The sequence below is a fragment of the Mobula hypostoma genome, chromosome 12 (assembly GCF_963921235.1).
Source record: "Mobula hypostoma chromosome 12, sMobHyp1.1, whole genome shotgun sequence".
NCBI lineage: Eukaryota > Metazoa > Chordata > Chondrichthyes > Myliobatiformes > Myliobatidae > Mobula > Mobula hypostoma.
Window position 1 is genome coordinate 117,721,028 of NC_086108.1, and position 24,971 is coordinate 117,745,998.

The window sequence follows — 24,971 nt, forward strand, 5'->3', positions numbered from 1 at the left end:
AACATCCCGCAAGAGATCTCTAAACATCGACCACATAGTCTATAGTACATTTCCCTGCAAAAACATCATCCCAATTCTAGCAAATCACCCGCAAGTTCTAGCCTTATAGCCTCATAATTTGCCTTTCCCCAATTAAAAATTTTCCTGTCCTCTCTGATTCTATCCTTTTCCATGATAATTATAAAGGCCAGGGAGCGGTGGTCACTGTCACCCAGATGCTCACCCACTGAGAGATCTGTGACCTGACCTGGTTCATTACCTAGTACTAGATCTAGTATGGTATTCCCCCTGGTCGGCCTGTCCACATACTGTGACAGGAATCCATCCTGGACACACTTAACAAACTCTGCCCCATCTAAACCCTTGGAACTAATCAAGTGCCAATCAAGATTAGGGAAGTTAAAGTCGGTGAAATCCAATGTAGATTGGGAGATCACTTCGCCTAGTAGCTATGTGCCATCCTCCAGAAAAAGCGGGATTTCCCCGTAGCTACCCATTTTAATTCTACTTCCCATTCCCATGCTGACATGTCAGTCTACAGCCTCATCTACTGCCATGATGAGACCAGACTCAAGTTAGAGGAACAACACCTGATATTCCATCTGGATAGGCTCCAACCTGATGGCATGAACATTGATTTCTGGAACTTCTGGTAATTGCCCCCCCCCCCTCACCATTCCCTATTTCTGTTTCCCTTTCTCACCTGCCCATCACCCTCTCCTCCTTCGCTTTCTTCAATGGTCTTCTACCCTCTCATATAATCTTCCTCCTCTCCTAGCCCTTTATCTCTTTCACCAATCAACTTCCCAACTCTTTACTTCACCCCCTCCCCCTCTCCCAGTTTTATGTCTCACCTACTACCTAGTATTTCTTCCTCCCCTCCCTCCATCTTCTTACTCTGACTTCTCATCTTTTTTTCCAGTCCTGTAGAAGTGTCTCGGCCCGAAACGTCAACTGTTTATTCCTTGCACAGATACTGCTTGACATGCTGAGTTCCCCCAGCAATTTGTGTGTGTGGTCCTGCCCCCTTGTTGTGTTCCTGCATGGGGGTTTCTTTGCCTGGTTTTCTCTCCTGTGAAAGGTTTGTGCTTTAGACAACTTCATGGGGTTTCTTATATCAGAGGTGTGTGAGGGACAACCTGTGTACTTGTGCAGAGACCGCTGGAGAGCGACGTCCGTACCTGCTGCCTGTTGGAGATTAAACAGACTGAGGAGAAGTACACCGACACCCTCGAATCCATCGAAAAGGTAATGGGGGAGGACCAGTTAGTGTTCGATTGCCTGGAATGTCCCACACATTGCCCACCACCCACCCCGCCCTCCTCCCACTCACCCATCAACCTTCTCCTTCCCAACCATGCCAAACCCAATTCCTCACACCCTTATTCCCCAACCCCACCAACCCAACTCCTCATCCCCCCTTTCTCTTTCTCCCCACACCTTCTTCTCCTCCCTTACTCTCTCTCCCACACCCTCATCTTCCAACCCCACCAACCAACCCCTCTCCTCCTGCCATCTCTCCCCCACTGCCTCCACCCCAACCTCTCATCCCCTCCCCTTCTCGCTCTCTCCCCACACTATCACCCCCACATCTCACACTGCACCCCATGGCCATCCCCTAGCCTTATCCTTATCCCTTATACTTCACTTTCTCTTGCCCTCATCTCTGCAGGTCAGCAGCATCTGTGGAGGGCAATAAACTGTTACCGCTTTCAGCTAGATTGTCTGTTTGGTCTTTAGCAAAGCCTTCAACTAGGTCCCATATGGAAAGCTGATCTGGAAGGTTAGGTCCCACAAAATCCAGGGAGAGCTGGATTCAGTCGTGGCTCAGCGGTAGGAAACAGAGGGTGCAAGTTGATGGTGTCTAGTGGTGTGTCACAGTGATGAGGGCTGTTATTCGTTATGTTTAGAATTTGATGCGAATACCCAAGGCTTCATTAGTAAGTTTACAAATGACACAAAATTCGGAGGTGGTGTTGATAGTGAAGAAGGTTATTGTAGATTACAGGGAGTTCTTGATCTGTTAGGGAAGTGGTTTGAGAAGTGGCAAATGGATTTTAATACAGATAAATGCGAGTGATGCATTTTGGAAAGTCAAACTAGTGTAGGACTCACATTGTGAATTGATGGATCACATGAGAGTGTAATGGAATAGGGGACCCAAGGAATACAAGTTCATAGTTCATTGTAAGTGGTGAAAAGGGGCATTTAACATGCTGACCCTCCTCATTCAGGTCACTGAGTATAGGGGTTGACATAATTTAGAGTTGTATAAATTGTTGGTGAGGCCACACTTAGAATGTTGTGTATAATTTTGGTTGAAAGACATGGTTAAACTGGAAAGAGTGTAGACAGGATTTAGCAGGCTGTTGCCTGGACTTGTGGCCCTGAGTTACAAGAAGAGGTTCTGTAGACAATGTCTTCATTCTTTGGAACGTGTGAAAATTATGGTCGACCATATCAAAATATTCCAATTATGAGAGGCAAAGATAAGATTCAGCATGACATCTAATGTGTCTCAACTCTATAGATGTGTGGTGGAGGGTATATTGACTGATACATCACAGCATGGTATGGAAGCACCAATGCCCTTGAACAAAAAGTAGTGGATACAGCCCAGTCCATCACGAATAAAGCACTCCCCACCATTTAGCACACCTACACAGGGAATTCTCACAGGAAAGGAGTATCCAGCATCAACCAACCAGTCACCCAGGTCATGCTCTATTCTCATTGCTGCCATGAGGAAGAAGCTGTAGGAGCCTCAGGACTCACACCTTAAGACCGTAAGACAGAGAAGCAGAATTAGACCATTCAGCCCATCGATCTTCTCCGCCATTCCATCATGGCTGATCCTGGATCCCACTTAAACCCATACACCTGCTTTCTCGCCATATCCTTTGATGCCCTAACCGATCAGGAAATGATCAAATTCCGCCTTCAGATACTCATGGACTTGGCCTCCACCGCAGTCTGTGGCAGAGTATTTCACAGATTTACTACTCTCTGGCTAAAAAAAAGCCTCCTTACCTCTGTTCTAAAGGGTCACCCCTCAATATGGAGGCTGTGTCCTCTAGTTCTGGAAACTTCCACCACAGGAAACATCTTCTCCACAGCCACTCTTATCTAGTCATTTCAGCATTCAGTAGCTTTCAATTAGATCCCCCCGCATTCTTCTAAATTCCTGTGAGTACAGGCCTAAAGCTGCCAAATGCTACGCATATGTTAACACCTTCATTCCTGGAAACATCCTCGCCAACCGCCTCTGGATTCTCTCCAATGACAATACATCCCTTCTGAGATATAAATAAGAACATAAGAAATAGGAGCAGCAGTAGGCCATCTGACCTGTCTAGCCTGCTCCGCCATTCAATAAGATCATGGTTGACATGTCTGTAAACTCAGCTCCATCTACCTGCCTTTTTCCCATAACCTTTAATTCCCTTACTATGTAAAAACCTGTCTAACTGTTTCTTAAATATATTTAGTGAAGAAGCCTCAACTGCTTTCCTGGGCAAAGAATTCCACAGATTCACCACTCTCTGGGAAAAACAGTTTCTCTTCATATCCATCCTAAATCTTCTCCCCTGAATCTTGAGGCAATGTCCCCTAGTTCTAGTCTCACCGACCAATGGAAACAACTTTCCTGCCTCTATTTATCTATCCCTTTCATAATTTTATATGTTTCAATAAGATCTCCTCTCGTCCTTCTGAATTCCATTGAGTACAGTCCCAGGCAACTCAATTTCTCCTCATGGTCTAACCCCCTGATCTCTGGAATCAACCTGGTGAACCTCCTCTGCACCACCTCCAAAGCCAGTATATCCTTCCTCAAGTAAGGAGAACAGAACAGCATATAATACTCCAGATGCGGTCTCACCATACTCCATACATTTGCAACATCATCTCCCTGCTCGTAATTCAATCCCTCTAGCAATGAAGGTCAATATTCCATTTGCCTTCTTGATAACCTGCTGCATCTGCAAATCAATCTTCTGTGACTCATGCAAAAGCACTCCAAAGTCCTCTGCACAGCAGCATGCTATAATCTTTTACTATTTAAATAATTATCTGATCTCCATAAAACCCAAAGATATAGGAGCAGAAGTGGGCCATTTGGCCCATCGAGTCTGCTCCACCATTCAGTCATGGGCTGATCTAATTCTTCCAGTTATCCTCACTCCCCTTCCTTCTCCCCATACACTTTAATGCCCTGGCTAATCAAGAATCTATCTATTTCTGCCTTAAATGCACCCAGTGACTTGACCTCCACAGCCATTCATGGCAGCAAATTCCACAGATTTACCACCCTATTACTAAAGTAATTTCTCCACATCTCTGTTCTGAGGGAATAAATCAGGTGCTTGAGGAGTATAAAAAGTGCAAGAAAATACTTAAGAAAGAAATCAGGAGGGCTAAAAGAAGACATGAGGTTGCCTTGGCAGTCAAAGTGAAGGATAATCCAAAGAGTTTTTACAGGTATATTCAGAGCAAAAGGATTGTAAGGGATAAAATTGGTCCTCTTGAAGATCAGAGTGGTCAGCTATGTGCAGAACCAAAGGAAATGGGGGAGATCTTAAATAGGTTTTTTGCGTCTGTATTTACTAAGGAAACTGGCATGAACTCTATGGAATTAAGGGAATCAAGTAGTGAGATCATGGAAACTGTACAGATTGAAAAGGAGGAGGTGCTTGCTGTCTTGAGGAAAATTAAAGTGGATAAATCCCCGGGACCTGACAGGGTGTTCCCTCGGACCTTGAAGGAGACTAGTGTTGAAATTGCGGGGGCCCTGGCGGAAATATTTAAAATGTCGCTGTCTACAGGTGAGGTGCCGGAGGATTGGAGAGTGGATCATGTTGTTCCGTTGTTTAAAATAAGATCGAAAAGTATTCCGGGAAATAATAGGCCGCTAAGTTTAACGTCGGTAGTAGGTAAGTTGTTGGAGGGAGTACTAAGAGACAGAATCTACAAGCATTTGGATAGACGGGGACTTATTAGGGAGAGTCAACATGGCTTTGTGGTCATGTTTGACCAATCTATTGGAGTTTTTCGAGGAGGTTACCAGGAAAGTGGATGAAGGGAAGGCAGTGGATATTGTCTACATGGACTTCAGTAAGGCCTTTGACAAGGTCCCGCATGGGAGGTTAGTTAGGAAAATTCAGTCGCTAGGTATACATGGAGAGGTGGTAAATTGGATTAGACATTGGCTCAATGGAAGAAGCCAAAGAGTGGGAGTAGAGAATTGCTTCTCCGAGTGGAGGCCTGTGACTAGTGGTGTGCCACGGGGATCGGTGCTGGGTCGATTGTTATTTGTCATCTATATCAGTGATCTGGATGATAATGTGGTAAATTGGATCAGCAAATTTGCTGATGATACAAAGATTGGAGGTGTAGTAGACAGTGAGGAAGGTTTTCAGAGCCTGCAGAGGGACTTGGACCAGCTGGAAAAATGGGCTGAAAAATGGCAGATGGAGTTTAATACAGACAAGTGTGAGGTGTTGCACGTTGGAAGGACAAACCAAGGTAGAACATACAGGGTTAATGGTAAGGCACTGAGGAGTGCAGTAGAACAGAGGGATCTGGGAATACAGATACAAAATTCCCTAAAAGTGGTGTCACAGGTAGATAGGGTCGTAAAGAGAGCTTTTGGTACATTGGCCTTTATTAATCAAAGTATTGAGTATAAGAGCTGGAATGTTATGATGAGGTTGTTTAAGGCATTGGTGAGGCCAAATCTGGAGTATTGTGTTCAGTTCTGGTCACCAAATTACAGGAAGGATATAAATAAGGTTGAAAGAGTGCAGAGAAGGTTTACAAGGATGTTGCCAGGACTTGAGAAACTCAGTTACAGAGAAAGGTTGAATAGGTTAGGACTTTATTCCCTGGAGCGTAGAAGAATGAGGGGAGATTTGATAGAGGTATATAAAATTATGATGGGCATAGATAGAGTGAATGCAAGCAAGCTTTTTCCACTGAGGCAAGGGGAGAAAAAAACCAGAGGACATGGGTTAAGGGTGAGGGGGGAAAAGTTTAAAGGGAACATGGGGGGGGGGCTTCTTCACACAGAGAGTGGTGGGAGTATGGAATGAGCTGCCAGATGAGGTGGTAAATGCGGGTTCTTTTTTAACATTTAAGAATAAATTGGACAGATACATGGATGGGAGGTGTATGGAGGGATATGGTCCATGTGCAGGTCAGTGGGACTAGGCAGAAAATGGTTTGGCACAGCCAAGAAGGGCCAAAAGGCCTGTTTCTGTGCTATAGTTTCTATGGTTCTAAATGGATGTCCTTCATTGTCCTGCACTCTCTTACCATGGAAAATAACTGCCATATCTAATCTGTTCAGGCCTTTTAACATTCGGAATGTTTCTCATTCTCCTGAATTCCAGGGAATACAGCCCAAGAGCTGCCAGACATTCCTCAAACAGTAACCTTTTCATTCCTGGAATCATTCTTGTGAATCTTCTCCGAACCCTTTCAATGTCAGTATATCCGTTCTAAAATAAAGAGCCCGAAAGTTCCCAGAATACTCCGTGTGGTCTCACAAGTGCCTTATTGAGCCTCAACATCACCATATAACAATTACAGCACGGAAACAGGCCATCTCGGCCCTTCTAGTCCATGCCGAACTCTTACTCTCACCTCGTCCCACCGACCTGCACTCAGCCCATAACCCTCCATTCCTTTCCTGTCCATATATCTATCCAATTTAACTTTAAACAACAACATTGAACCTGTCTCAACCACTTCTTCTGGAAGCTCGTTCCACAGAGCTACCACTCTCTGAGTAAAGAAGTTCCCCCTCATGTTACCCCTAAACTTTTGCCCTTTAACTCTCAACTCATGTCCTCTTGTTTGAATCTCCCTCATTCTCAATGGAAAAAAGCCTATCCATGTCAACTCTATCAATCCCCCTCATAATTTTAAACACCTCTATCAAGTCCTCTCTCAACCTTCTACGCTCCAAAGAATAAAGACCTAACTTGTTCAACCTTTCTCTGTAACTTAGGTGATGAAACCCAGGCAACATTTTAGTAAATTTCCTCTGTACGCTCTCAATTTTATTGACGTCTTTCCTATAATTCGGTGACCAGAACTGTGCACAATACTCCAAATTTGGCCTTACCAATGCCTTATACAATTTCAACATTACACCCCAACTCCTATACTTAATGCTCTGATTAATAAAGGCCAGCATACCAAAAGCTTTCTTCACCACCCTATCCACATGAAATTCCACCTTCAGGGAACTATGCATTATTATTCCTAGATCCCTCTGTTCAACTGCATTCTTCAATGCCCTACCATTTACCACGTATGTCCTATTTTGATTAGTCCTACCAAAATGTAGCACCTCACATTTTTCAGCATTAAACTCCATCTGCCATCTTTCAGCCCACTTTTCTAACTGGCCTAAATCTCTCTGCAAGCTTTGAAAACCTACTTCATTATCCACAACACCACCTATCTTAGTATCATCTGCATGCTTACTAATCCAATTTACCACCCCATCATCCAGATCACATCCCTGCTCTTATATTCTATACCTCTAGAAATAAATGCTAGCATTGCATTTGACTTCTTCATGACCGACTCAACCTGGAGCTTAACCTTTAGGGTATTGTGCACAAGGACTCTTTGCATCTCTGCATTTTGAGTTCTCTCACTATCTAAATAATAGTCTGCCTGTTTATTCCTTCCATCAAAATGTATGACCATACACTTCACAACATTGTATTTCATTTGCCACTTCTTTGCCCATTCCCTTAAACTATCTAAGTCTCTCTGCAGGCTCTCTGTTTCCTCAACACTACCCACTCCTCAACCTATCTTTGTATGATCAGCAAATTTCGCCACAAATCCATTAATCCCATTGTTCAAATCATTGACATACATTGTAAAAAGCAGCGGTCCCAACATCGGCACCTGTGGAACTCCACTGGTAACCAGCAGCCAGCCAGAATAGGACCCCTTTATTCTCATTCTCTGTTTTCTGTCGATGAGCTAATGCTCCATTCATGTGTCTAACTTCCCTGTAATTCCATGGGCTCTTATCTTGCTAAGCAGCCTCATGTGCGGCTCCTTGTCTAAGGGCTTATGAATATCCAAGTACACCACATCTACTGCATCTCCTTTGCAATTTCCTCAAAAAATTGCAGTGGGTTAGTCAGGAAGGATTTTCCTTTCAGGAAACCATGCTGGCTTTGGCCTCTGTTGTCATGTGCTTCTGGGTACTCCGTCATCTCATCCCTAACAAACAATTCTACCAACTTTCCAACCACTGATATCAGGCTAACAGGACTATATTTTCCTTTCTGCTGCCTCTCTCCCTTCTTAAATAGTGGAGTAACATTTGCAATTTTCCAGTCATCTGGTACAATGCCAGAATCTTATCGATTCTTGAACAATCATCGATAATGCCTCTATAATCTCTCCAGCTACTTCCTTCAGAACCTGAGGGTTGTATTCCATCAGGTCCTGGAGATTTATCCACCCTCAGACCATTAAGCTTCCTGAGCAGCTTCTCAGTCGTAATTTTCACTGCACATATTTCACTTCTCTGACACTTCTGAATGTCTGGTATACTGCAGATATCTTCCATTGGCATCTCTGCATCTCTCATTACAGTATCTCCAGCATCATTTTCTATTGGTCCTATATCTACCCTCGGCTCTTTTTTGCCCTTTTTTATATTTAAAAAAGCTTTTAGTATCTTCTTTGGTATTAGTTGCCAGCTTCCTTTCATAATTCATCTTTTCCTTCCTAATGACCTTCTTAGTTTCCTTCTGCAAATTTTTAAAGGGTTCCCAATCCTATGTCTTCCCACTATCTTCGGCTTCCTTGTATGTTACATAAGAACATAAGAAATAGGAGCACATTGAGCCTGCCCCGCCATTCAATAAGATCATGGCTGATCTGTCCATAAACTCAGCTCTGTCTACCTGGCTTTTCCCCATAACCCTTAATTCCCTTACTATGTAAAAACCTATCTAACTGTTTCTTAAATATATTTAGTGAAGAAGCCTCAACTGCTTCCCTGGGCAGAGAATTCCACAGATTCACCACTCTCTGGGAAAAACAGTTTCTCCTCATCTCCGTCCTAAATCTTCTCCCCTGAATCTTGAGGCAATGTCCTCTAGTTCTAGTCTCACCTACCAATGGAAACAACTTTCCTCCTTCTATCTTATCTATCCCTTTCAAAATTTTGTATGTTTCTATAAGATCCCCTCTCATTCTTCTGAACTCCAGAGAGTATAGTCCCAGGCGACTCAATCTCTCCTCATAGGTTAACCCCTTCATCCCTGGAATCAACCTGGTGAACCTCCTCTGCACTGCCTCCAAAGCCAGTATATCCCTCCTCAAGTATGGAGACCACAACTGCACACAGTACTCCAGGTGCGGCCTCACCAGTACCCTGTATAGTTGCAGCATGACCTCCCTGCTTTTGAATTCAATCCCTCTAGCAATGAGGCCAACATTCTGTTTGCCTTCTTAATAACCTGTTGCACCTGCAAGCCAACTTTTTGCGATTCATGCACAAGCACTCCTCAGTCCCTCTGCACAACAGCATGCTGCAATCTTTCACCAGTTAAATAATAATCTGCACTACCTACCCCTCCATCTAGCTTCATACCATCTGCAAACTCTGGCACTAAGCTGTCAATTCCATTATCTAAATCATTGACAAACGATGTGAAAAGTAGTGGTCCCAATATTGACCCCTGAGCAACACCCCTAGTCACTGGTAGCCAATGGAAAAAGCCCCTTTTATTCCCACTTGCTGCCTCCTGCCTGTCAGCCATTCTTCTATCCATGCCAGTATCTTTCCTGTAATGCCATAGGATTTTATCTTGTTAAGCAGCCTCATGTCTGGCATCTTATGAAATGCCTTTTGAAAATACAAATAAATGACATCCACTGCTTCTCTTTTGTCCACCCTGCTGGTTACTTCTCAAAGAACTCGAACAGATTTGCCAGGCAGATTTCTTTTTACAGAAACCATGTTGTCTTTGACTTATTGATGGCCAAGTCTGTGTATCTATTTAAGGCAGATGTTGATAGATTCTTGATTGGCCAGGGCATGAAGGGATATGGGCAGAAGGTGGGAATTTGGGGCTGAGAGGAAAATTGAATCAGCCATGAAGAAATGGCAGAGCGGATTTAATGGGCCAAATAGCCTAATTCTGTTCCTATATCTTATGGTCTTTTAGCTCTTCCCACATTGTCTCCTTTTCTCAGTTCCTTCATCTCTACTGCGTCTATCCCAGGGTGAGGATTTCCTTTGAAGGACATCAGAGATGGCCTCTTTCTTCAAAGAACAGGTTTTCCTTTCCTCCACCATTGATGCCGCCCTCACCTGCATCTCCTCTATTTCCCACACATCTGCACTCATCCCATCTTCCCTCAACCTTATCAGTGATAGAGTTCTTGTCCTTACTCACCACCCCATGAGCCTCCATATCCAACACATCATTCTCCACAACTTGCGCCATTTTCAAACACATCTCTTCCTCCCCCCCCCACCTTTTCCACAGGGATCGCTCCCTCTGTGATTCCCTTGTCCATTCATCCCTCCCCACTAGTCTCCCTCCCAGCACTATCTCTGCAAGCAACCACAGCCTTATGCCTGTCCATTCACTGCCTCCCTCACCTCCATTCGGGGTCCCAATCTGTCCTTCAAGGTGAGGCAACACTTCACCTGTGAATCTACATGGGTTGTCGATTGTATTTGGTGCTCTTAATGCAGCCTCCTCTACATTTGTGAAATGTGTTATAAATTGGGGAACAACTTTATCAAGCAGCTCAGCTCCATCCCCCAAAAGTGGAACTTCGTGGTGGCCAAACATTTTAACGCCAATTTCCATTCCTGTTCCAACATGTCTGTCCATGGCCTCCTCTTGTGGCAAGATGGGTGGAGGCGCAGCACCTCATATTCCGTCTGGGTAGCCTCCAACCTGACAGCATGAAAATTGGTTTCTCCTTCCAGAATGTTTTCCCCTCCACTCACCCCTCTTCTTCTATTCCCCACTCTGGCCTCTTACCTCATCTCACCTGTCTTTCATCCTACTCTGGGTCCCCTCTTCCTTCCCTTTATCCAATGGTCCACTCTCCTCCCCATCACATCCCATCTGCTCCAGCCCTGTGCCTTTCGCACCCACATGACTTCACCAATCACCTTCTAGCTTGTCTTCCTTCCCCATCCCCCACTTTTTTATTCTGGCATCTTCCCTCACCTTTCCAGTCTTGATGAAGGGTCTCGGCCCAAAACGTAGACTGTTTCTTCATTTCCATGGATGTTGCCTGACCTGCCGAGTTCGGGTGCAGAGGGATATACCAGGCCAATACAGGAAATTGGATGGCCACTGTGGTTCAATGGACCAAATGACCTGTATCCTTGCTATATTGTTCTGCAACTTTAGGATTCTCCCACCTACAAATTCGCTTCCTAGCCCTCCTCATTTATATTTTTAGATTATGAAGACACATAGTCCCCTTTTATTGTCATTTAGTAATGCATGCATTAAGAAATGATACATTATTTCCTCCGGTGTGATATCACAAAACACAGGACAGACCAAGACTGAAAAAACTGACAAAACCACATAACTATACATATAGTTACAACAGTGCACAATACCATAACTTGATGAAGAAGTCCGTAAGCACAGTAAGGTTCAAAGTTTCTCAAATGTCCCACATCTCACACAGACGGGAGAGGGAAGAAAAACTCTCCCTGCCATGCCGACCACAATCCAACTCTGAGTCATCCGAAAACTTCGAGCTCTGATTGGCTGTCCGACACCGAGTACTGAGTGCCATCTCTGTCCGAGCGATTCGACCTCTTTCTTGGTCGCCAAAAGGAGGCAAGGCCGGGGATTTTGAGGCCTACCCTCTGAAAGATTCCCAACCACACAGTAACGACAGCAGCAGATGGGCATTTCAGAAATTTCTCCAGATGTTCCTCTGTGCTTTCACGCCTATCTCCATCAAATCAGAAATTGTCCACGGCCCCTATTTAACAGATACGATATCATTTTTCACCGAAGAGCTGCGCACGCACGGTGCGCTGCCATCTTCTCCTCCCGCCAAATTTTATCCCATCCATGAGCCACGCCCCCCCGCCATCACCAATCACTCCAAAATCTAATTCTCTGATTTCCTGATATTTCTTCTGCATTTGTGGTCACACAGTGGGTGGGATCATCCCTGGGATGTCCTGGGCAATCAGGAGATTAAAGGGCTGGCCCCACCCTCACCAAGGGGTCTGGGGGTGATTGGATGAGGCTCTCAATCCATACCGTATTTGTGTTACAGTATTTCATGATCCCATTGAGACAATATTTAACAGTGGCCGACATGGAAACAATCTTCATCAACATGGAGGTGAGGACTTGAGCAGTGACAGAGGGGCAGTAGCGACATGGGAGATTGGGGGAGGGAGAGCTGAGGACAAATGGAGTGATCGAGTGTGACGAGCCCTGAATTGGAGTGAGTGCTGGTGTGTGTAAATGAGAGGAGTGAGTGAGTGAGTAAGTGTGCAAGAAGCTGTGCTATAGAATGAATGTGCGTTAGAATGTGACTATAAATACATTCTGGTGTATGAGATAATATATACTGAAGCTCCCTGGATATATATTCAATGTGCAGTTAATTACCAAAATGTACTGAGGACCAGATTGATTGTGACAACTGCTGAGATCCTACCTCTCTCTGCCCAGGCTCTGGTTAATGTCCACAGGGACCTGAATATGGAACTGAAGTCTGTTATTCTGTCCAAAAATCAGCAGAATCTCTACCAGGTCTTCATCAAGTACAAGGAGAGGTAACTCCTCTGGTCGGGCCATTTCTAGAGTTTGTATGAATTGTTGATAAAATTATGAGGATTGCCAAACTAGAGATTAAGTTTGCTTTTCTCCTTCTGTCACACAAGAACGGATGAGAATAGGAGCAGGAGGAGGCCACTCAACCCTCCCAGCCAATACAATCATAAGACCATAAGATATAAGAGCAGAAGTAGGCCATTTGGCCCATCAAGTCTACTCTGCCATTCAATCATGGGCTGATCCAACACTTCCAGTCATCCCCACTCATGATTGATAAGTCTCATGCTGCACCTTTGCTGTGCTAGTTTTCCAATCACCCTGAGTACCCTAGCATTTCTCTCCTTCCTCTTTATATCCCCCCACCACCAGTATCCACTTTCCACACTCACTGGGGTGGAGAGTTCCAGAGATTGCCCTCCCTCTATGAGAAGTCTCCAGACACCTCAGTTTTAAATGTCTATCCCCCTATTCCTGTAACTGTAACCCCTCGTTTGAGACTCTCCCACTGGTGGAAACACCTCCACATCTCCCCCTCAGCATCTGAAATATTTTCAGTAAGAACTTTAAGAGGCTCTTAGACTCTTGAAGATGAAGGGAACCCATCTTATTTCTATAAATCTGTATAAGGTCAACCCTCAGCCTCCTGCATTCCAGGAAGAGAACAGTCTCAGCTGAACAGAGTGCCTGGGTTACAGGGAGAGGTTGGCCAGGCTGGGTCTTTATTTCTAGGAATGAAGGAAAATGAGGGCTGATCTTATAGAAATGTTTAAAATTATAAGAGGCACAGATCAGGTGCATGGTAATAGTCTTTTCTTCAGGGTAAGGAAGTCCAGATCTAGGTGAGCATAGGTTTAGGTGAGAGGGCAAAGGATTTAAAAGGGATATGAGGGGCAACTTTTTCACGCAGATGATGGTGAGTATATGGAACAAGCTGCCAGAGGAAGTGTTGAGGTGGGTAGGTCACAATGTTTAAAAGGTAGGTTGATAGGAATACAATCTGTATTTTGTGTGCTACCTGAAAAGAGGAATAGCAAGATAACGATCATGAGTTCATGAACTCTTCAGAAATACAATGGTGGAGGGTCATAGAGTCATCAAGTCTTAGAATACTACAACACAGAAACAGGCCTATGTACCCATCTAGTCTGAGCTCAAACATTAATCTGCCTAGTTCAATTGACCTTCACCCAGACTATAGTGCTCCAGACCTTCCCATCCATGTACTTAACCAAATTTCTCATAAATGTTGAAATCGACTCCGCATCCACCTCTTTTGCTGGCAGCTCGTTCCACACTCTCACCATCCTCTCAGTGAAGAAATTTTTCCTCATGTTCCCCTTAAACATTTCACCTTTCACTCTTAACTGATGACCTCAGGTTGTAGTCTCACCCAAACTCAGTAGAAAAAGCCAGCTTGTATTTACTCAATCAATACCCCTCATAATTTTGTATACGTCTATGAAATCTCCCCTCAGTCTTCGATGTTCTAGGGAATGAAGTCCTTACCTATTCAATCCTTCCCTATAACTCAGATCCTAAAGTCCCAGCAGCACCCTTGAAAGTCTTCTGTGCAATCTTTCAAACATTTACATCTTTCCTGGAGTTTGGTAACCAAAACTGCACACCATACTCCAAATTAGGCTTTGCCAAGATAATTTTTCAACATAGCATCCCAATTCCTGCACTCCGTACATTGATTTATAAAGGCCAATGTGCCAAAAGCTTTCCTTCCTACCTACCTGTAACGCCACTTTCAAGATATTATCGATCTATATTCCCACAGTCCTCTGTTCTACCACACACTTCAGTTTCCTACAGCTCACTGTGTAAGATCTACCCTGGTTAGAACACCTCACACTTATCTACATCAAATTTTATCTGTCATTTTCAGCCCATTTTTCCATCTGGTCCGGATCCCGCTGCAAGCTATGATAGACATCCTTGCTATCCACTGCACACTCTACCCCCCAATCCTAAGACAATAAGATATAGGAGCAAAATTAGGCCATTCAGTCCATCAAGTCTGCTTCGTCATTTCATCATGGCTGATCCATCTTCCCTCACAGCCTTAATATCCTGCCTTTCCCTGAATCCCTTCATGCCCTGACTAATCAAGTATCGATCAACCTCTGCCTTAAATATATACAATAACTTGACCTCCACAGCACCTGTGGCAACGAATTCCACAGATTCATGACTCTCTGGCGCAATAAACTCCTCCTTATCTCCATTCCAAATGGATGTCACTCCATTCTGAGGCTGTGTCTTCTGGTCTAAGACTCCCCCACCACAGGAAACATCCTCTCAAAAACCACTCTCTCTCGAGGCTTTTCAACATTTGATACATCTCAATGAGACCTCCCCTCATTCCTCTGAATTCCAGTGAGTACAGGCCCAGAACCATCAAATGCTCTTCACATGACAAGCCGTTCAATCCTGGAATCATTTTCATGGACCTTGTCTGAAGCTTCTCCAATGTCAGCACATCCTTTCTCAGATTACGGGCATAAAACTGCTCCCAGTATTCCAAGTAGGCCTCACCCAGTGCCTTATAAAGCGTCAGCATTACATTCTGGCTTTTATATTATAGTCCATTTGCCTTCCTCACCACTGTCTCAACCTACAAGTTAACCCTTAGGGAACTCTGCACAAAGAATTCCAAGTTCATTTCCACCTCAGATTTTTGAAATTTCTCTCCATTTAGAAAATAGTCTACACTTTTATTTCTTCTACCAAAGTGCATGGCCATACACTTCCTGACACTGTATTCCAGCTTCCACTTCTTTGCCTATTCTCATAATCTGTCCTAGTCCTTCTGCAGTCTCTATGCTTCTTCACAACAACCTGCCCCTTCATCCATCTTAGTCTCGTCTGCAGACTTGGCCACAAAGCCATCAATTCTGTCAAACTAAGCATTAGCATATAATGTAAGAAAGAAGTGGTTCCCAACACAGACAGCTGTGGAATACCACTAGGTACCAGCACCCAACCAGGAAAGCTTCCCTTTATTCCCACTCTTTGCCTCTTGCCAATCAGTCAATGCTCTATCCATGCTAGTATCTTTCCTTTAATATCATGGGCTCTTAACTTGTTAAGTAGCCTCATGTGTGGCAAGTTCTCAAAGGCCTTCTGAAAAAGCAAGTACAAAACATCCGCTGATTCTCTTGTCTATCCCACTTGCTAATTCTTCAAAGAATTTCAAAGATTTATAAGCAGATTTTCCCTTGAGGAAACAATGCTGACTTTGACCCATTTTATCATGTGCCTCCAAGTCCTGCTGCAATTGCATTGCTTCCGCAGCACCATCTGTCCCTCCACCGATCTTCGTATCATCTGCAAGCCTCGATACAAAGCCATCAATTCCACTCTCTAGATCATTGACAAACAATATGAAAAGCAGTGTTCCCAATACTGACCCCTGAGGAACAACACTAGTCACTGGCAGCCAACCAGGAGAGGCCCCTTTTATTTCCACTCGCTGTCTCTTGCCTGTCAGTCATTCCTCTATCCATACCAGTATCTTTCCTGTAATACCATAGGATTTTAGAAACATAGAAAACCTACAGCACAGTACAGGCCCTTCAGCCCAAAAAGTTGTGCCAAACACGTCCCTACCTTAGAAATTATTGGACTTCCCCATAGCCCTCTATTTTTCTAAGCTCCATGTATCTATCTAAAAGTCTCTTAAAAGACCCTATCGTATCTGCCTTCATGACCGTTGCCGGCAGCCCATTCCATGCACTCACCACTCTCTGAGTAAAAACTTACCCCTGACATCTCCTCTGTACCTACTCCCCAGCACCTTAAACCTGTGTCCTCTTGTGGCAACCATTTCAGCTCTGGGAAAAAGCCTCTGACTATCCACATGATCAATGCCTCTCATCATCTTATACACCTTATGTGAGGCACCTTATCAAATGCAGTCCGAAAATCTAAGTAAATGACATCTACTGCCTCTCCTTTGTCCACCTTGCTTGTTGCTTCCTCGAAGAACTCTAACAGATTTGTCAGGCAAGATTTCCCTATACTGAACCAAGCTGACTTTGACGTATTTTATCATTTGTCTCCAAGTACCCCGAAACCTCATCCTTAATAATGAACCTCTGAGGTTAGGCTAACTGGCTTATAATTTCCTTAATTTTGTCTTCCTCCCTTCTTAAAGAATGGAGTGACATTTACAATTTTGCAGTCCTTTGGGACCATGCCAATATATCTGTTATCTCTTCAGTAATCTCTCTCAGGACTCTGGGATGTAGTCCATCTGGTCCAGATGACTTATCCACCTTAAGATCCTTAAGTTTGCCTATCACTTTTTCCTATGTAATAGCAATGGCACTCGCTCCTGCTCCCTGACACTCACGGACCTCTGGCACACAGCTAGAGCCAAACTGGACACACTGGAGACTGTGATAGAACAAAGGACCCTATGGAAAATTCTGGCAATTTTTGACAATGTTTCTCACCCTCTGCATGCCACCTTGGCTGAAAAGTGGAGCACTTTTAGTAGTAGACTAAGACATCTGTGCTGTTCCAAAGAGCGCTATATGAGGTCATTCTTACCCTCAGCCATTAGTCTCTATAATGAAGTCAACCTATAGCCGGGAAGAGATTACCCCATACTGTCAGACTGTTCAAGGTAACTTATTTTTTATTCTTTCTTATTTCTCTTCTAATATTTGTATATTTGTGCACTTGTAATGCTACTGTGACACTGTAATTCCTTTTGGGATTAATAAAGTATCTATTAGATTTACAAGGATGTTGCCTGGATTGGGGAGCGTGCCTTATGAAAATGGGTTGAGTGAACTCGGCTTTTTTTCCTTGAAGCAACAGAAGATAAGAGGTGACCTAATAGAGGTGTATAAGATGATGAGAGGCATTGATCACGTCGATAGGGGCTTTTTCCCAAGGCTGAAATGGCTAGCATGAGAGGGCACAGTTTTAAGGTGCTTGGAAGCAGGTACAGAGGAGATGTTAGGGGTAACTTTTTTATGCAGAGAGTGGTGAGTGCATGGAATAGGCTGCCAGCAATGCTGGTGGAGGAGGATGTGAGAGACTCCTGGACAGGTACATGGAGCTCAGAGAAATAGAAGTCTATGGTTTACCCTACGTAATTTCTAAGGTAAGGACATGTTCGGCACAGTTTTGTGGGCCGAAGGGCCTGTATTGTGCTGTAGGTTTTCTATGTTTCTATGTGTCTGCCTGTTATTTTTGATTATCTGCTAAACCAATAACTAAACAGTTGAACTTAGAATACCATGGGAAGCCTGCACTGTTCTATAAAAAATGTCTAGACTTGAAGACAACCAGGTGTCAGGTTCAGTGTTGTGGCACTTCACCTGCATGGCAGCAACATTTTCAAACCGTTTAATGCATCCCGAAGCGCAAATATAAATTAGCTCCTTCATTCAAATCAGTGAGAACCCTGAAATAAAATGCTTGTCCAGGTGACATATCTACTTTCAAACTTTTCAGCTTCCCAGGCACCTTCTCCTTAGTAATAGCAATGACACTCACTTCTGTCCCCTGACACTTCTGCATTTTTCCCATACTGCTAGTTTGTTCCACAGTGAAGAATGACGCAAAATATATATTAAGTTCATCCACCGTTTCTGTGTCCCCCATTACAACCTCTCCAGCGCCATTTTCCAGTGGTCAAATATATACTCTCATCTCTTTTTTTACTCTTTATATATCTGGCAGGAGGTGAGGCATAATCCCAGCTAGTGGGATGACTTACAGGGCAATAGACGCGTGGTGCAGTTAAAACAGAAAGCAACAAATACCAGACTGGAAGTGTTGTATTTGAATGCATACAGCATAACAAATAAAATGGACGATCTTGAAATTCAGCTACAGACGTTGTTGCCATCTCTGAAACTTGGCTAAAGGTTGGCTGCCGTTGAGAGTTGAATGTCCAAGGATATATGATGTATCAGAAAGATAGGTTAGTAGGCAGAGGGGGTGGTGTGGCCCTGTGTATAAGAAATAATATATCATTAGAAAGGGATGAGAAAGGATTGGAAGGAGTAGAGTTTCTACGGGATGAGTTAAGAAATAGGAAATTGCCTTTTAAACTCATGAGAGAGCGTAGGCCATCAACTTTTTGCTGTTGATGTTTCTGTAGCAGGCAATATCTTTTTTACGAGGTCGAGTTGCTGGTTTGACGCTCAACCCAGCACGGATGGAAAGCGTGCCAGGGGAGCCGGCTGGGTTCGAACTCAGGAGCCTTCGCTCCGAAGTCCGGCGCTGATGCCACTACGCCACCAGCCGACCGAATTAAGAAATGGCAAGGGTAGAAGGATCCTAATGGACAGTGTATGCAGATCTCCAAACAGCAGCCACGATATGGATTACAAATTAGAGCAGGAGATAGAAAAGGCACGTCAGAAGGGCAATGTCATGATAATCGTTGGGGATTTTAACATGAAAGTGGATTGAGAAAACCAGGTCAGTACTGGACCTCAAGAGAGAATTTTTTTAGAATATCTGAGGGATGGCTATTTAGAACAACTTGTTGTTGAGCCCACTAGGGGATCGGCTGTGCTGGATTGGGTGTTGTGCAATGATCTGGAGGTGATAAGAGAGCTTAAGGTTATGGAACCCTTAGAGAAGCGTGATCACAGTATGGTCGAGTTCACTTTGAAATTTGAGAGTGAGAAACTAAATTCCAATGTGTTGGTATTTCAGTGGATAAAGGAAATTACAATGGCATGAGAGGGGAACTGGCCTAGGGACACTAGCAGAAAGGGCAGCAGAGCAGAAATGGCTGGAATTTCTGCACAAAATGAGGGAAGTGCAAGACAGATATATTCCAAATAAGAAAAAAATTTTGAATGGAAGAAGGACATTAGCGTGGCTGACAAGTGAAATCAGAGCCAAAGTAAAAGCAAAAGAGAGGGCATACAAGGAAGCTAAAGCTTGTGGGAAGATAGAGGACAGGGAAGCTTTTGAAAACTTGCAGCAGGAAACAAAGAAGGTCATTCGGAAGGAAAAGCTGAATTATGAAAGGAAGCAGGTACTAAAAGCTTTTTGAAGTATATAAGGGGTAAAAGAGAATTGAGGGTAGATATAGGACCAATAGAAAATGACTCTGGCAATACTGTATTGTAATAAGAGACGCAGAGATGTCAGAGGAACTGAATGCGTATTTTGCACCAGTCATCACAGTGGAAGACATCTGAAGATTACTGGACAAGACAGCGGCTATACTTTATTAGGAGTTTGAAGAGATTTGGCATGTCAACAAATACACTCAAAAACTTCTATAATTGTACCGTGGAGAGCATTCTGACAGGCTGCATCAGTGTCTGGTATGGAGGGGCCACTGCACAGGACCGAAAGAAGCTGCAGATGGTTGTAAATCTAGTCAGCTCCATCTTGGGCACTAGCCTACAAAGTACCCAGGACATCTTCAGAGAGCGGTGTCTCAGAAAGGCAGCATCCATTATCAAGAACCTCCAGCACCCAGGGCATGCCCTTTTCTCACTGTTACCATCAGGAAGGAGGTACAGAAGCCTGAAGGCACACACTCAGCGATTCAGGAACAGCTTCTTCCCCTCTGCCATCCGATTCCTAAGTGGACATGGAAGCTTTGGACACTACCTCACTTTTTTTTTAATATACAGTATTTCTGTTTTTGCACAGTTTAAAAAAATCTATTCAATATACGTAATTGATTTACTTGTTTATTTATTATGTTGTATTTTGTTTATTATTATTTTTTTCTCTCTCTCTGCTAGATTATGTATTGCATTGAACTGCTGCTGTTAAGTTAACATATTTCATGTCACATGCCAGTGATAATAGACCTGATTCTGATTCTGATATTCAAGAGTATCAGGGAAGTGAAGTATCTCCAGTGAAAATTACAACTGTGAAGGTGCTTAGGAAGTCTGAGGATGGATAAATCTCCTGGACCTGATGGAATGCACCCTTGGGTTCTGAAGGAAGTAGCTGGAGAGATTGCGGAGGCGTTAATAATGATCTTTCAAGAATCGATAGATTCTGGCATTGTACTGGATGACTGGAAAATTTCAAATGTTACTCCACTATTTAAGAAGGGTGGGAGGCAACAGAAAGGAAACTATAGACCTGTTAGCTTGACATCAGTGGTTGGGAAGTTGTTGGATTGTTAGGGATGAGATTACGGAGTACCTGGAGACACATGACAATAGAGGCCATGGTTTCCTGAAAGGAAAATCCTGCCCGACTAACCTACTGCAATTTTTTGAGGAAATTACAAGCAGGGTAGACAAAGGAGATGTAGTAGATGTGGTATACTTGGAAATTCAGAAGGCCTTTGACAAGGTGCCGCACATGAGGCTGCATAGCAAGCTAAGAGCCCATGGAATTACAGGGAAGTTACTAGCGTGGGTGGAGCATTCGCTGATTGGCAGAAAACAGAGAGTGGTAATAAAGGGATCCTATTCTGGCTGACTGCCGGTTACCTGTAGAGTTCCACGGAGATCGGTGTTGGGACAGCTGCTTTTTACAATGTACGCCAATGATTTGCACTATAGGATTAATGGATTTGTGGCTAAATTTGCCGATGATACAAAGATAGGTGGAGGAGCAGGTAGTGTTGAGAAAACAGAAAGCCTGCAGAAAAATGTGAACAGTTTAGGGGAATGGGCAAAGAAGTGGCAAATGAAATGCAATGTTAGAAAGTGTTTGGTCATGCACTTTGGTGGAAGAAATAAACAGGCAGATTATTATTTAGATGGGGAGAGAATTCAAAATGCAGAGATGCAAAGGGACTTGGGCGTCCTTGTACATGATACCCTAAAGGTTAACCTCCAGGTTGAGTCGGTGGTGAAGAAGGCGAATGCAATATTGGCATTAATTTCGAGAGGTATGGAATATAAGAGCAGGGATGTGATGTTGAGGCTATAAGGCACTCGTGAGACCACACTTGGAGTACCGTGTGCAGTTTTGGGCTGCTTATTTTAGAAAGCATATACTGACATTGGGGGTTCAGAGAAGATTCACGAGAATGATTCCAGGAATGAAAGGGTTACCGTGGGAGGAATGTCTGGCAGCCCTTGGGCTGTATTCCCTGGAGTTCAGGAGAATGAGAGGGGATCTCATAGAAGCATTTCGAATGTTAAAGGGCCTGAACAGATTAGATATGGCAAAGTTATTTCCCATGGTAGAGGAGTCTAGGACAAGAGGACACCATTTCAGAATTGAAGGATGTCCATTTAGAACAGAGATGCAGAGAATTTACTTCAGTCAGAGAGTGGTAAATCTTTGGAATTTGTTGCCAAATGTGGCTGTGGAGGCCAAGTCATTGGGTGCATTTAAGGCAGAGATAGATAGATTCCTGATTAGCCTAGGCATCAAAGGGTATGGGGCGAAGGCAGAGGAGTGGAGATGACTGGAAGAATTGGATCAGCCCATGATGGGCCGAATGGCCCTCTTCTGCTCCTATTTCTTATGGTCTTATCTGAAAATAACTTTTTGCATCCTTTTTTAAATTATTGTCCAGCTTACCTTCATATTTCATCTTTTCTCTCTTTGTTGCTTTTTAGTTAGTTGCCTTCCAATGGTTTTTTGAATCTTCCCAATCCTCTTCCTTTACACTAATTTTTGCTATGTTATATGCTTCCTCTTTAGATTTTATGCTGTCTTTGACTTCCCTTGTTAGCGTCGGTTGTCTCATCCTCCCTTTAGAATACTTCTTTATCTTTGGTATGATTCTTTCCTTTGCCTTATGAATTATCCCCAGAAACACCACCCATTGCTGTTCTGCCTTCTTCCCTGCCAGTCTTCCCTTCCAATTAACTTTGGCCAGCACCTCTCTCATACCTCTGATTCAAGAGAGTCTGATACATCTGACTTTATCTTCTTCCTCTCAGACTGCAGGGTGCATTCTATCATAATATGATCACTAGATCCCGAGGCTTCCTTTACCTTAAGCTCCTGAATCAAATCTGGGTCATTACATAACAATCAATCCAGAAATGTTGTTCCTTTGTGGGCTCGGGCTCAACCACAAATTACTCTAAAAGGTCATCTCATAGGCATTCTACAAGTTCATTGTCTTGGGATCCGGAACAACAGGATTTTCCCAATTTACCTGCATAATGAAATCACACTTTATTATCATAACATTGCCCTTTTGATATGCCTTTTCTATCTTCCATTTTAATTTGTATCCCACATCTGGCTAATCTTCAGAGGCCTGTATATAACCCTATCAGGGTCTTTTTACCTTTGCAGTTGCTTAACTTTACTCAAAAGAATTCTACATCTTCTGATCCTATGTCACCTCTTTTTAAGGATTCGATTTCATTTTTTTACCAACAGAGCCACCCCACCCCCTGTGCCTACCTGCCTGTCCTTTCAATACAATGTGTTTCCTTGGATGTTAAGCTCCCAGTTATGATTCTTACAGCCATGACTCAGAGACGCCCACAACATCATACCTGCCAATGTCTCACTGTGCCACAAAATCATCTATATTGTTCTGTATACTGTGCACATTCAAATTTAACACTTTCAGTTCTGTATTCATCACCCTTTTTGATTTTGGCCCCTTGTTACTCTTTAACTCATCCCATTGACTGTAATTTTGCCCAATAATCTGCTTGTCCTTCCTGACAAACTCACTGCAAACTACATCTAGTTGTATACCAGCTGCCCTGCCATTCTGGTTCCCAACCCTCTGCCAAATTAGTTTAAACCATCCCCAACAGCTCTAGCATACCTGCCCACAAGAATATTGATACCCTTTGAGTTCAGGTGTAACCTGTTGCTTTTATACAGGTCATACCTTCCCCAGAAGAGATTCCAATTATCCAGAAATCCAAAAACTTACCTCTGCACCAACTCTTCAAATATGCATTCATTGGGCATATAATCCTATTCTTACCCCTTGTGCGCTGGCGGTGGATGGAGAGAGGGTTTAGAGAGGAATTTGGGATGCCAGGTTAGGTGAATGGGGTGAAGCATCTCTGAAGTTTTTGGAGCTGTATTCACCCTGGTGTATTGAATCACTCTCCAAACTTCCATCGTGCTTCAGTAAGTGAGGTGATTTCGTAGGTAACAGCTTCTGAATTAAATGTCTCTGATAGTCCCCCCATTAAAATTGAGAATACTGAGGAACACAAGAAATTCTGGAAATCTTGAGCAATGCACACAAGATATTAGAGGAGCTCAACCAGTCGGAGAGAATTTATGGAAGGAAATTAACTTCCAATGTTTTTGACTGAGACTGTTCCTCAGTATTAAAACAATAACAAACAATTACTTATTGTCTATGTCTAAGACACCAGTCCGGACAGATAACTGTCCCCAACACCATCACTGACCTCATCAACTCTGGAGGTCTCCCATCCACTGCCGCCAACCTCATTGTTCCCTTACCTCACACTGCTTGCTCCTACCTCCACAGGGGCTGGGCAATTGTTTATGATATACAATAACAAACTGGAAGAGGGGACTGAGTGTAGTGTATCTCAGTTTGCTGTTGACACTAAATTGAGTGGAAAAGCAAATTGTGCAGATGATATGGAGAGTCTGCAGAGAGATATAGAGACGTTAAGTGAGTGAATAAGGGTCTGGGAGATGGAGTACAATGTTGGTAAATGCGAGATCAACCACTTTGGAAGGAAAAATAAGAGATCAGATTATTATTTCAATGGTAAAAGATTATAGCATGCTGCTGCGTAGAGGGCTTGGGAGTGCTTGTGCACGAGTCGCAGAGAACTGGTTTGCAGATGCAGCAGGCTATCAAGAAGGCAAATGGAATTTTGGCCTTCATTGCTAGAGGGATTGAACTTAAGAGCAGGGAGGCCATGCTGCAACTGCATGGAATACTGGTGAGGCTGCACCTGGAGTACTGTGTGCAGTCTGGTCGCCTTACTTGAGGAAGGATATACTGGCTTTGGAGGCAGTGCAGAGGAGGTTCACTAAGCTGATTTCAGAGATGAGGGGCTCGACAAGCCAGATGGCCTACTCCTGCTCCTAATTCTTATGTCAATTTCATCAACGTGCCTCCAACTTCTACCCCACCCTGAAATTCATTTGGTCCATTTCTGAGACCTCCCTCCCCTTTCTTGATCTCTCTCCTGCCATCTCTGGAGACAAACAGTTGAGTGATATCTTTTATAAAGCTACTGATTCTCACGACTGTTCCTGTAC

At 43.6% G+C, this 24,971-nt stretch overlaps 1 protein-coding gene across 3 annotated transcripts in view; it reads left to right on the forward strand.

Annotated features, from left to right (window-relative positions):
* The window catches only part of LOC134355083 (guanine nucleotide exchange factor VAV3), a 398,893-nt gene that overhangs the window by 121,135 nt on the left and 252,787 nt on the right, over positions 1 to 24,971 (forward strand). For 2 of the 3 annotated variants that reach the window (XM_063064827.1, XM_063064829.1), the window contains exons 6-8: positions 1,156 to 1,248; positions 12,316 to 12,384; positions 12,720 to 12,823. In XM_063064827.1, coding sequence (XP_062920897.1) covers positions 1,156 to 1,248; positions 12,316 to 12,384; positions 12,720 to 12,823 — 266 coding nt within the window. The remainder of the gene's footprint in view (positions 1 to 1,155; positions 1,249 to 12,315; positions 12,385 to 12,719; positions 12,824 to 24,971) is intronic. The other variant, XM_063064828.1, reaches the window with a different exon arrangement.